Source organism: Leuresthes tenuis, unplaced genomic scaffold (assembly GCF_036924035.1).
Source record: "Leuresthes tenuis unplaced genomic scaffold, fLeuTen1.0.hap1 SCAF_6, whole genome shotgun sequence".
Classification (NCBI taxonomy): Eukaryota; Metazoa; Chordata; class Actinopteri; order Atheriniformes; family Atherinopsidae; genus Leuresthes; species Leuresthes tenuis.
Genome location: NW_027325360.1, coordinates 21,716,426 through 21,729,225, shown reverse-complemented (window position 1 = coordinate 21,729,225; position 12,800 = coordinate 21,716,426). Strand labels below are relative to the sequence as shown.

The following is a 12,800-nucleotide window of genomic DNA, read 5'->3' as shown; positions in this document are numbered from 1 at the left end:
CATAGGCCTACATTAGTGTGGTAAGCAGGAATGCTGCCAGCTTGTGTGCTGAACCATTCATGATTATGTCTGTCACATTTCTAAATTTAAGAGTGAGTAATGCTTTTAAAATAATTTATTACAGCGCAGCATTCATTCACATCAATACAAGAAGTCATTATGATTTTAACAAAAAGGCTCCACTCAGATTAACCAATGTGCACTGTGCTCTCCTGAAGCTCAAAGATAGTCTAAACCACTGTTTAGAGCAATATCTCCAAACTGTACTGTGTCATTGTATATATCGTAGATGGGCTTTTTGTTTAAAGTAAACTAATTTGCCTGTGGACGCTTGCTTTGCTTTGCTTTACTTTACTAATCCAAACATTTGTTTTTCGCGTATCCAGCACTCCCATCAAGCTGAGAAAAAATGTTGCGAGGGAGCTTATTCATGGAAGATAGTTACATTGTTGTGTTTATAGTGGCAGAATAAATACAGCCCACTCATTGCAGCAGACTTCCTGACTTAAATTCCACGCAGCAGATAAGAGTGTCTCTTCCTTGTTATATAAGCCTTTGTGTTAGACAGGGGCAGGATAACTGATGTCTGTTGGCCAGAGAGCACAAGAGCTGCCGGCATTTCCTCCCATCACCAGCACCAGTGGATATTCAAGCAATCCTCAACACGTCGGGTTTTAATTGTTCTTGGAAATTAGGTTGATGTGTGTGGTCTAGTGACAAACGAGGAGGTCCTCGGAGACGTGAAAATCATTCAAACCGGATATTTCTCTGACAAAAGAATAGCGGGAACCTTTGTCGCTTAGATTTGTGGGAATGCAGATATTTTAATAACAATTAGCAGCACAGAAAGTATAAAAAACAGTTAGTTAGTAATGTAGCAGATATAATGAACAAAATAAAAGTAATAGGTTAGCGTCTAGATATTTGAAGGAGCTAATATAGGTAGGAGGTTTTTTTTGTCAAATACAAATCATCACAATAAAAATTCTCCAGCTGGTTATTTCAATGAAAGATTATCAAGTATTGTTTTTTCTTTTGTTTTTGTAGTTTTATTAATACCTGTGCAAATAAGGTATTATCCTTCAAAATATACCAGAGCCTGATTAGCATAAATTTAGTCTGGTTAAAAAGGTTTGTTTCATGATCTTTACATGTTGGAGTCAAACGTTTTCCACAAAGGAGATTTTGGATAATTCTTTTTATCAATTAAAAAAATCCAAAAATGCTGTCTGCAGATGGAATAACCCAATGTTTCTGTGTTTTCAGAGATCAAATTTAATATAAATGATAGATAGATCTTTATTAATCAGTCGGGAGATTCCCTCTGGGAAATTAAGGGAAAAAAACTGTATATAAACACTATATAAAGGAGACAGTGGAAGCGAACAGTAAATATATGTTGACCATGTAACAGTATGGACAATCCAATGAAGCTGCTGTTATTGCATTCAGAAAGAATAAAAAAGATATTGTACAGCATTGCACAGTTTTGTTCTTATTGTGCAAATTGTCAGGTTGGTCAGCTAACTGACGGCTCCTCCCTATCCTCTGTTCATCTGTGCCCTCTCCTCCAACCCAGTGAGGAGTTGAACTGTTTGACGGCCCGGGGTCCTGCTCTGCTCTTTGGGAAGAGCAGCCTGTCGCTGAACATGCTTCTCTGCTTGCAGATGACAGTGTGCAGACTGGCTTTGTCCAGAATGGCCAGCAGTTTGGTTTGTGTTGAGAGTCCAGCTCCATGCTGACCACAGAACCGGCTGTCCTGATCAGCTTTTCCAGCCTGGATAGGTCTGCCTTAGATATGTTGCCACCCGAGAACACCACAGCATAGGAGAGGACGCTGGCAACCACAGACACAAACATCCACAGGAGATTCCTGCAGATGTTAAAGGATCGCAGTCTACTTAAGGAAATACATTCTGCTCTGGGCCTTCTTATACAGCTGCCTTGTGTTGCTTGCCCTGTCCAGCCACAGTCCAAAGTATTCGTAGGTCTCCATGACCTCCATGTTAAGAATGTGATATTCACAGCCAACTCTATAATACCCAGAATATAGGTGGGAATAGAACTGGAAACTCTGATGTTGTCAAATGCAACTCAACGGTAGATTTCTGAGTAGAGTAAGTGCATGAAAAGCGTCATTATATCAATACATTTCATTCAAGTAAACTGCCTTTGAAGAATCTATGTAAAATGTCATCCATTTTAACTTGAAAATGTCCCTAATAGGTGTCACCATGAAGCCTGCCCAACTTTGTTTTTATTTTTAAAACAACTTCTCTGGAATTGTGTAATCATATATCTGCATAAATTCCCAACAAATCGAACAAACTTCCAGGTTTTAAACAAATAAAAAACAAGGAATTAAATACATAAACGGATCAAATCGGATGTTTATTTGACAGAATCTCCTGGTGTAGTGCTCAGAAAACACCAACAGGCGGCGCGCAAATCTCATCGGTTTGCTCGTGACTCCTCAATTAAAGCCTGGAAGGTCAAGCTGTCTGCGCGCGTGCGTGTGGTGGCACGAGTGGGCGGCCGGTTAGAGCCCACTACGCACGTGTGAATGGCTGTATGTGTGCGCGGATAGTGCGCGTGTTCTCCAGACTGTGTCGCGAGCTCGTGCGCTGAAGTAAACAAGGGAAATTGGAAGGAAATAGTTTGCGTTCAACTTCAGTTAAAGTTTGAAGAATTTTTTTTAAAAAGATGGAAAATTTGATGAAAAATAGATTTACACACTTTTTAATGAGTAATATAAGATCCAAAGCTGAAGCTTTTTTCAGATGATGGCTTTATTAAAGTTGATTTCTACTGACCGCTTGTATGTGACTACAAACACAGGTTAGTGCAGGCAGCAGAGAGGAGCCACCAACGCAAAGTCAATTATTCATCAAGCGATAAATACAAATTACAGCCCTTTGAACGCTCCTCAGGGATCCCAGATGGGACCGATGAGCGGTAAAAACACATACGGGCATCACCGACTGAAAGGGCATTTTCACCACCTCAGTGGAGCTTCCATGTCATCAAAGTTTGTCGGGCAGTAACCTCCTCTGCACTCGCCTGGAGCTCCAGCTGGAGGAGAGAAATCACTGCCCCCAGAGCCAGGAAGACACCGGAGAGAGGCTGGATTTAAAACCCGCCCTCCAGCGGGTTCTCGTTCCCCCCTCAAAAAAAAAAAAAAAAAAGAAGAAGAAAAAAACCTCCCATTTTTCTCCCTCACTGTTTCTCTTTCTCACTCACTCTTCTTCTGTCTTTCCCTCTGTCTCTCTTCCTTTACCTTTATCCCTCGCCTTTCGCCGTCTCCCCCCCACTACAAACATGGATCTCTCGGCGAGGTGTTTGTTTCTTCTATCATGTCTTGGCGTGATATTGGCGATCGATTTGGAAGCAATTGATCCAGGCTACTATGTGGAGCCCACTGCCACATCAGAGACAATCGACTACAAGGATCCCTGTAAAGCTGGTGAGATTTCTCTCCCCCCCTCCCTTGTTTTTGTAGTACGCTGTGTGATTTACCTCATTTTTGTGGAGACACAAACATGCCACGAATCCGTGCGTCTCGCGCAGATCGACCCAGGAAACGCTTTTAGAGAGATGACAGCAGTGGATGTAGTTTCCAAAAGGCTCGAGAGAACACTGTGTGCAGTTGTTTTATAAGTGACATAGTTTCTGCAGTTTGAAACATTTGAAGCCTGGGAGAATCCTGCTCGGAGAGCGGCTGCAGGGATGAAAAGACAAGGATGAAAAAGGCTTCAACGCACATTTCTGGAGACAGGAAAAGTTTTTGGTTTCAGGGCTAGTTGAGAAGTTTCTGCCTGTTTACACTTATCTTTCAAAATATGCACTTCCCGCCTCGTCTTTAGTGTGTGACATTAAAAAAAAACAAAAAAACAACGGAGCTATTGCAAAAGTAAAAATATTTCTGCAGTTTATGTTAAAACGTCTCCCTTTTTTTCCCCTTTTTGCTTTTTCTTACTGCACAAATAGTCTCTTTTTCTTTTCTTTTTTTCCACCGGCTGTTCACAGGCCACTAAAACAAAGTGGAGGAGGGGAAGAGAGGAGAGTACAGTGGAGAAATTATGCACACATAATTCTGTGGACTGATGTGGGTCAGCTTTATAAATGTCTGTTTATTTTCTGCTGCGGTGAAACCTGCATAGTTTCCCGTTATTTGGCCAAAGGCTGCCTGAGTTGTCATTGTAAGCTTTAATCTGAACTCACTGTCTTGCCAAATCCCTTTGGGGGAGTTTGAACAGATTGCATTTTCCATCTGGTAAAAGTATTCAGGTTACAGATACATAGAGCTGGCTTCAGTCAGAATGACCTCTAAAGTCCTGGAAGTGCTTCCCAGTTGGGAATTTTTTCTGATGCGTCGGCCTATCGTAGAGCACAGCTCACTGCTCTAACTGTGTTACCAGACTGACTCTTTTCCTCATCTTTCCCAGAGTGATTGCTGAAGGCATAAAGCTTTAGCTGTGTTGTGACGGTGCATAAACACCACAAAGGTCAGCTTGTGTCTCTTGTACAAGTCATTGAGACCTGTTTATGGTGACTCATTGAAGTGGTCATCGCACATCTCTAAAATGGATTTACAGGACACTGATGACTGATTTTATACTGAAGCTGACAAATGGTTCCTGATGCTGAGTGCGGAAGGGGATTTTCTGACTTGGCTCTCATGAAAAATTGTTGATGTTCTGCTGCAGTGTCTCTGCAGGGACATTCCCGTTTGATAATCACCAGGCATGACTGGTGTTTATCTTGGCGAGGATGTTATCATTATTAGTCAAGTTTGTCCAAACTGCCTTTTCAGCAAAGTGCGGTGTGGTTCACTGTTTCCTCTGGCAAGTCTGCAGACAGGTGGTTGGAAGATGGTCACAAGTATAAACTCCCACAGCCCATCTCTTCTAACACTAACCTGCTTTTGTCTTTCTTACTGAGCAGCAAAATGTCCACAGTCTGCCAGCTCTCCCTTATCCTCCTCACTCCAGCTCCACTTGGGATGAGACAACCTTTTTCACTGGAGTCACTTTCAGACCAGTGTGTGCAGGGACTGCTTTAGAGTTGATGATTCTTGAATTATTGATTTTTTTTCTCTCTCTTTTTCCTAATTTGTCAGGCATATCAGTGCACACAGTCTATTTGATCGCTTTCTGTGGCTAGAGGTCAGCATTTTTATGTCCTGCTGCTTCTGCCCAAAAAGGTGCTTATAACCTTATGAAGGATAATGCAATGATACTCTGTGTATTTTATGCTTGTCCTCTGTCAGTCTGCCCCAGTTTAACAAAATTCTCTAATATCTGGAATGTGATGTACATATGTTTAATTGTGTAACTGTTCTCCTCTGGAAAGTGAGCGTAATGGTTCCCATTCAGGTATTTGTATAAAGCAAAAAAGAGACTTGTAAGTATTGCTGTACTGATTTCTGATGGCTGCTTACCTGACAACAAGCTTTGACTAATTCACTTAATTACCTTGAATTGTTTTAAGTGCATTGGTTAAATTCTTAGTTGTGTAAATGCTCCCTAGACTAAAAGAAATTAGTATTTGCATTTACCAAGATTAAAACAAATAATTTGTCACTCCACCAGGTATGAGAAAGATACATGCTGGTTGAAGCAAGCGGTGCGATAAGACTGAACTAATTCTAACTGTTTAGGACATAACCAGTGGAAAATTCCTCCGTTTGCACAACCCCAAACTTGGCAGCATCCCAGGAAGCCATTTAAGACTCTAAAAAGCCTCTAAGATTAAACCCACTCATTTTCACAATAAAAAATGGATGAGAACCAGACACGCTCATTGTCCTCTCTGCTCAGACAATAATCACTAAAGTCATCACTGGTTTGACTTTTGCCATCATTCAAGGCACAGACATCAGAATCTACTTAGACTCATGTGTCGGCGTTGGCTGACTCTGCCGTGCACTATGTGCACGTTAAAGGTTTGAATATACACTTCTACATTGGAGCGTCTGTGCCTCGGTTACAGACAGGTCAACCTGTGAACCCCTCTGTTCTGTGGTCCTCTCTTATGCAACTGGTTTCTCCACGAGCCCCCAGTTTTTTTTTTTCCACTGACAGCTTCAAACACACTCGGTCATTCACCTTGTGCCAAGGGAATGCTCGGCCAGAAGATCTGGGGCAGGTCAGTCACTCTCTCCCACGCCAGCTCAGGTGAGGTGAGTGCAGGCCATTCATGAGGGAGCCTCCTTGGTTAGCCACTGGCTGTGTGCTGCTTCCCTGTCAACAGGGAGTTATGTCATGCATGTCACCGCTCACTGCTGGTCATTTACTGTGATTAGGTTATTTATGGATATTTTTGAGAACCTTTAAATTACTGAACAGCTCACCTACTACATTATAATTACTCACCAGATCCTGCAACCATGCATGTGTTTAGTGAAGATTTCAGTTCATGGTGACATCTGGTATAAAGATGTAAAACAGCTCCCTGTCCAGAAGAATCTACTTGAGGCTTTTTGTAACAGCTTGAATTATGTGCTATTGTTAGATCAGTGGGTAATGTTGATGTCCTGCTTCAAAGTCTTTTTTTTTTTATTTTTTATTTAGATCTCCGATAATGGCAGCCAGAAACCATGCCACTGATTACCCAGCTTCATCTATCAGTTCTACTCTCACAATGTGATGGGGCTGCGTGTTGAACTTCAGGAATGGGCCTTTAAACGACACTTAAGCAGATGCTTTTCTTTTATCATGGAATTAAGACTGTGTAGCCGAGCCCACACTGGGTGTTTTTTTTACATTACAGGACCCCTGCCAGTTCTCTCTCAGCAGGGTTCAGGTGATTAGGGAGCAGATCTACTGGCATGATATCAGCGCTTTAGTTAGACCTATATGTTTGCAGTCTGAGCTGAGTTTTAACTAATCTTGCATTGCATTAATACCAAGTCTAGGTGCAGAGCTGAAGAGAAAACAACTGTTTTGGGAAGGTTCATTGAAATGACTCAAAGAGCGTCTGACTCAAAGCGTGCCCAGTTAGTTTGCTGTAATGAGCAGTTTAACAGTATTTTTTTCAGTGTTTGTGATTCATCTGCTCTATGCTGCTCCACATGTGGAAGATTTTTACCTTTTTTTTCTCCACCCTCAGTAAATATTTAGGGTGCTTCCTTCAATAGTTATTTATGGATTTGAAGATTACTTCCAGATTCATACCTCACATCGGACATCTGTCTGGCGAATAGTTGCTCTTTTCTCACATCAGACTTTCTTTTTTTTTTTTTTTACCAGAAATGGTTTGTAAATGGTGACAGTCCTCCAGTGTGATGCTGAATGATTCATCTATGGAAAAAAAGTCAGATACCATGCAACATTAGAAAAAAAGACCAATGTTTGGTGAGCTGATGAATCATTAGAAGGAGTTTGACTGGCAGTAGGGTGTCAGTAGTCAACGGCAGGGATGAGCTGGGAAATCCAATCTGCTAATGGGCTTGATGGAGTGTGAAATGTTAAAGGTGAGGCAGTCTCTTGCTGTGTGCCCTTTGCAGCTGAAGCTGCTCTCATTTAGTCAATAAGATGGAAGCTGCACTGTGGTGGCAGCAACGCGCTCTTGATCCCAGCTGTGGGTGATGAGATGTCAGGCTTTTATTGGAGAATAATTACTTCACTCTCAAGCTGTTGTTTTTTACTTTGTCAGAACCTCTCTTCTAATTAAACTATACCTACGTTTTTAAGATGAGGAGATATGCAGACTTTTTTTCCCCTCGGGCTCAAATTGCAGTGTTAGGAAATGTCAAGGTAAGCGTTTGCTGAAAAAATGCCAGCTGGTGTTGTTTTTACAAAGGAGAATGGTACCATATTAACACGACAACGGCCGTGCATAATGCGATTCATCATTCCTAAATTAGAATTATGCTTCTAAGAAAGTTTGTCTTGATATTATTGCTGCACAGGCTTTGCTGCTGTACTAATTCAGGACAGTTTTGAACAATGTGCAGCCACAGGCCGTGGCTGCACTGCCCTGAATTTGCCTGAAAAGATTTGTGCCCCATGAAAACCTGAAAAGTGATACTCACACTGTAATCAGATGGTAATTACCTTAATGCAATAAACTATTGGCCTCTATAGGAATTCAAATTGCAGCGTTTGTTACCAAACACAGGCTGTGAAAGCCGGTGCCAAGGTATTGTGATGCATTCCATGATTCCAGAGCGGCCCGGCTTTTCTGTCCCTCATTATTAGGTCATGTATGGGGAAGGCTGTCTAAATGTCTCTATAAGCATGGCAAAGAGTAAACTGTGGCCTCCCAGTGGAGCTGGCCTCATAAATATAGGCTGATGTTAGTGTCTGTATAGGCTTAGTATTGATGTTGGTGCAGGTTTCAGTGGCAGATGCCATGGCCTGGGATTCACTGAAGGAGATTTATGGGAATGGTCCAGAAATATTTGAGACTGCAGAGGTCGAGGCTAGGACATCACACAAATCAATGGGATTAATATGACCGTGGTCTCATGTGTAATCTGACTGGTTATGGTGGTTGACAGGGGTCAGACTGAGATGATAAGGATTACAATGGGTTAGATCAACTTAAAAAAAAAAAAGAGAGATAATCAGTGGGGGAGGCTGGATTTAAGCGTAACACTTTTTCAATCCAGCATTTCAACAAATCTCAATGTTATACAGAATATTTTAGGAAAAGGGGCATGGCTTTTAGGAAAATTACACACACAGTTAATCACAAACTAAAGTACTTTTATTTAGTTAGTTTTTATGTCTAAAAAGTGACAAGCCAACTAGAACATAAACCTTTCTGCTGTTGCCTCATATTCTGCACAGACAGTATTATCAGAGCTGCAGCTGTTGTCATTTAGGAGATGAATAATGTTTGGAAAGAGATACAGCACTGCACTCCGTGGTGATCACTTGCCATCTGCCACATTCACCGGGCTGTAATCTACTGTACGACACACGTCACTATGTTTTCTATTCGTGTTATTGCAGCACTCTGTATCTAGTTTATCACTTTTCTCCATAGCCTGGCCTCAATCCCAGCTGTGAGTTGTATACAAAAGGTTCTTAAAACCTTGTGCGTGTGTGTGTGTGTGTGTGGATAATTAAAGCCAGGAGACAAGGGGATTAATTCAAAATCCCTGCGAGTTTTTCCATAAACCTGCTACAGTGTCTCCAGGACAACTGCTGCGCCTGGGGGAAATGGGTCCTAATGCCACTGGGCAGTGCATTTGCTCACTTAAATCTCCACTCTTGTCTGAGAACAATGACTCTGCGGATTAACCAGCTTCCCTGCAGAACAGTGGTGGATGATTAGGAATCAAAAGTTGTGGACTTCGTGGGGATGGAAGAAAGCCTACACATCATTATTTGGTCACAGCTTGCGCATATCCTGATACGCAGAAACAGTATGAAAAGAAACGTCCTTTAGTTTTTTATTTCCAGCAGTTAACATGCAGGGTTTGTTTTTTTTTCAACAGATTGCTTGAAATTTAAAACTATTCCTCAGCATCACAAGTGCTGTCTGTTCTTTTCACCACTTCTTGGAATAAAAAAAAAAAAGAGAAGATAAAAGTAAAAAATGTCATTCCGTAGTCAGTTCATCCATTCTAAACAGAGCAACATCTGGTAGTTCCTCCATATCTGTAATGTTTTTGCCAATTGCTGTCAGTATGAGTGCTGACCGTAAGCGCTCTGTTTTGTGTCTCATACTTGGTCAGAGTCAGATGTTTTGCAAGCACAAATTAGAGGATCCCTTTGACCTCTGAAATTCACACCTTTCCTCATTACATGTCCTGTCTTGCCAGCATTGATACAAACCTTTTCTCATTGCTACCATTAGCCTTTAATCCAGTCATTCTGCTGTGCATCCTCTGAGTCCTGCGGGGTGAGAAACTGGCCTGATTTTACTAGAGCCAGCTCCAGATTTAATCATTTTTGGATGGACTAGTGCCAGTTCTTTCTTTTTAGCTTTGTTTTTATTGTGTGTTTTTCATCCTTTTCTTTCTTGTATTGTCAGAGCTCATTTTCTCTCTGCTGCACATATGCCTTCCCTATTCAGAGCTGTGATATGGGCAGAGGGGATATGTATCCTTCCTCTCTCCGCTTCCCCTCTGGTTGTCATCTCCTATTAAAGATGAATTACTGTATCACTCCTTTGCCCCACCCCCCACCCCCTATTCCACCCATTTCTCCAGGAACACCCCCACCTCCTGAAACTCCTCTATACAAGCTGAGCCATAAATTCTGGAAACCTGCTGGTGTTAAAAGCTTGTAAAAGTAAGCACCCCTCTCTGTAGAGAGGACTTCTAGCAAAGGGGCATTTACTCAGAAATCTAATAAAGCACATTCCTAATAAATGGGACTATTTGGTTATTTTCCATCTCCTTGGCCTCATTAAAGGGCTATTACTCGTTCAAGGTGCCCCACATTACTCAATGTAGTCTCATTGCATCATATCTGATAGTTCTCATTTAGTATCTAAAGGTGTCAAAGGACATAGTGTGAGTATTGTTATTGGTTAATGTTTGGACTATTACTTAATTTAATCATGGCAACAGTTTGCTCAGTTGATGTACTATCTGCACTGCACAGATCTTTGCAAGCCTTGTGTAATGTGCTGCTTTTTTTCTGTCTCATAACTGAATTGAGACAAGGTTGACCTGTAAACTAAACCAACATACCTCTGCCCCACAACTCTATTTTCATTTCACTGCATGGAAAGGGCAAACAGAGAAGGAGCACATATACTTTCATATGTGTTTTACACACTATAGACCTGCCGCGAGTGCTTCGACTGGGCCGCCATGCAGCCTGCTCAGTCTGAGCAGCAGGAAAAGCTTGAGGCTACAGCACAGTGCAAGCCGATTCTTGGTATTGTGAAACTGTCGTGTCTTACATGTGCTGTTTCTGTTTGTCTCTTTCAGTTGCCTTTTGGGGAGACATTGCTCTGGATGAGGAGGATATGCGATCTTTTAAAGTGGAGAGAATAATAGATTTGGCGCAGAGAACCGTCCACACCGTTAATCACACAGATACAGGTAACAGCAACAGAAACAGCAACTGCTCTGAAAGTGCCAACCTGAGGTAACAATTCGTCATTGCAGCACAAGGACGAGGTGTTTTTGATTGTTGCATGAGATTTAAAATTTCAGCAAAGACCTACAACAACATTATGTAAAACCACTCCCATCATCTCCACCTGGGAGTCAAACGGTAGCTTTGCTGTTTTTCTTTTTTTGTTTTTTTTTCATGAGCCCCTTTAATGCGAGTGCCTGCAACTATGTAATCAGTACACATTACTGCACCTGTAACACCATGTTTGAGAATAATTGCTGGGCTTTGTCTGGCTAAATGTTGCTCTCAAATTGAAAACCGTTGTTTGAGCAGCAGCTGTGAGTCAGCAGGGCCGAGTAGTCTCACAGTCCTGGAAACTATAGGTGAGCAGGAACCAACAAGCAAGCGCACGTTGCTGTGCAGTGACAGTTTTCTGGCTTTTCTTTTCTTTACTTAGTAAGCACATACAAGAAAAGACACATTGTGGAGGATTAAAAACACATTCCAGCTGCTTAAAACATCCATTGTGTGTTGATTTTCAGACTAAATGGGGATCTCTCAGGTAAACGACTGCAACGGAGACAGACTGTGTGGGTTCACACTCACCTTTGAATATTTGAATATTAATTTATCCACTTCAGTAAATTACACATGTAATTGTTGGGTTGCATGAAAGCTGATTTAGTGTTCAAAATCAACACCACCTTAATGGTGATATTGCATAGGACACATAAAACACATCAAGCCTGGGTGCTGCACTTTTGTTCCCCCGGAGTGTTACTGTATTCTGTATTACTCAAAATCTCAAAATCTTAAGTACAGTTAAGAAGACATATCAGGTTTTTCATTTACTACAAGATAGAATTACACGTAGACCCAAAAACTTTGAAATATACCACGAGTGTGACAGCTTCTCTCTTTGGACTGTGAATTTGCTCAATTATAATGCATCTAACCACAGCAGCCACAGCTGAGGGCATAGCTCTACATTCATCCCAAACGTTACATGCATGAAATTGCAGGGACCTTTGGCGCAAAATTAGTGTGCAAGTCTAAAATAATTAAAAAAAGAATAAATCCTTATCTACAAGGGAATGTGGTGTACTTAATCATAGCATAATTAACACATTTTCTGAGTTTAGTCTCCCCAGCACTTCTTATCGGTTAACTGTGCAGATTTGGCTGTTATCAGCATTTTTCCACAACACATGAACAAGTGTACGTGTGAATTGTTCTCGCAAAGCTGCTAACATTTACTCCTGCAGACTAATCTTCAACAGAACACACCACCCCAGCAAATTCGATCCCTTTCTGCAAACTGTGCATACTAATGAAATTTAGTAAGTAATCATTCAAAAAAGAGCTTACAGTCACCGCTTCCAAGTATTGTCATGATGTTGATATTTCAACATTTTCCTTTTTTAAACATATTTTTATTTGAGAAAAAAAAAGACAACCCTCTCAGGCATCACTCAATTACATTTTTCTTATATGAACAACCCTGCCACCCCCCACCCACCCACTGTGCTGCCAATACTACACAGAACATAGATTAGAATAATAATAAAGAATGAAAAAAAATAAAGGGGTAACACATGAAACTATGCACTGAAGGTATTACATACACAGAATGTATATAATAGTAATGTAACAATGAATAAATAAAGAAAAAGACAATTAAATAAAAAAAACAAAAGAACAACAACTAAAACTTTAAAAAAACAAACAAAAAAACCCCAGATGTACTAGATAACAGAGGTGGGCTGTAAACCTGTA

The 12,800-nt window shown here is 41.1% G+C and overlaps 1 protein-coding gene across 1 annotated transcript in view; it reads left to right on the top strand.

Annotated features, from left to right (window-relative positions):
* Positions 1 to 3,205: 3,205 nt before the first annotated feature.
* Positions 3,206 to 12,800, top strand: part of bmp1a (bone morphogenetic protein 1a) — a 30,378-nt gene continuing 20,783 nt past the window's right edge. Inside the window, exons 1-2 of the mRNA XM_072388208.1 lie at positions 3,206 to 3,463; positions 10,895 to 11,008. Of these exons, the coding sequence (XP_072244309.1) occupies positions 3,319 to 3,463; positions 10,895 to 11,008 (259 nt within the window). The 5' untranslated portion in view covers positions 3,206 to 3,318. The remainder of the gene's footprint in view (positions 3,464 to 10,894; positions 11,009 to 12,800) is intronic.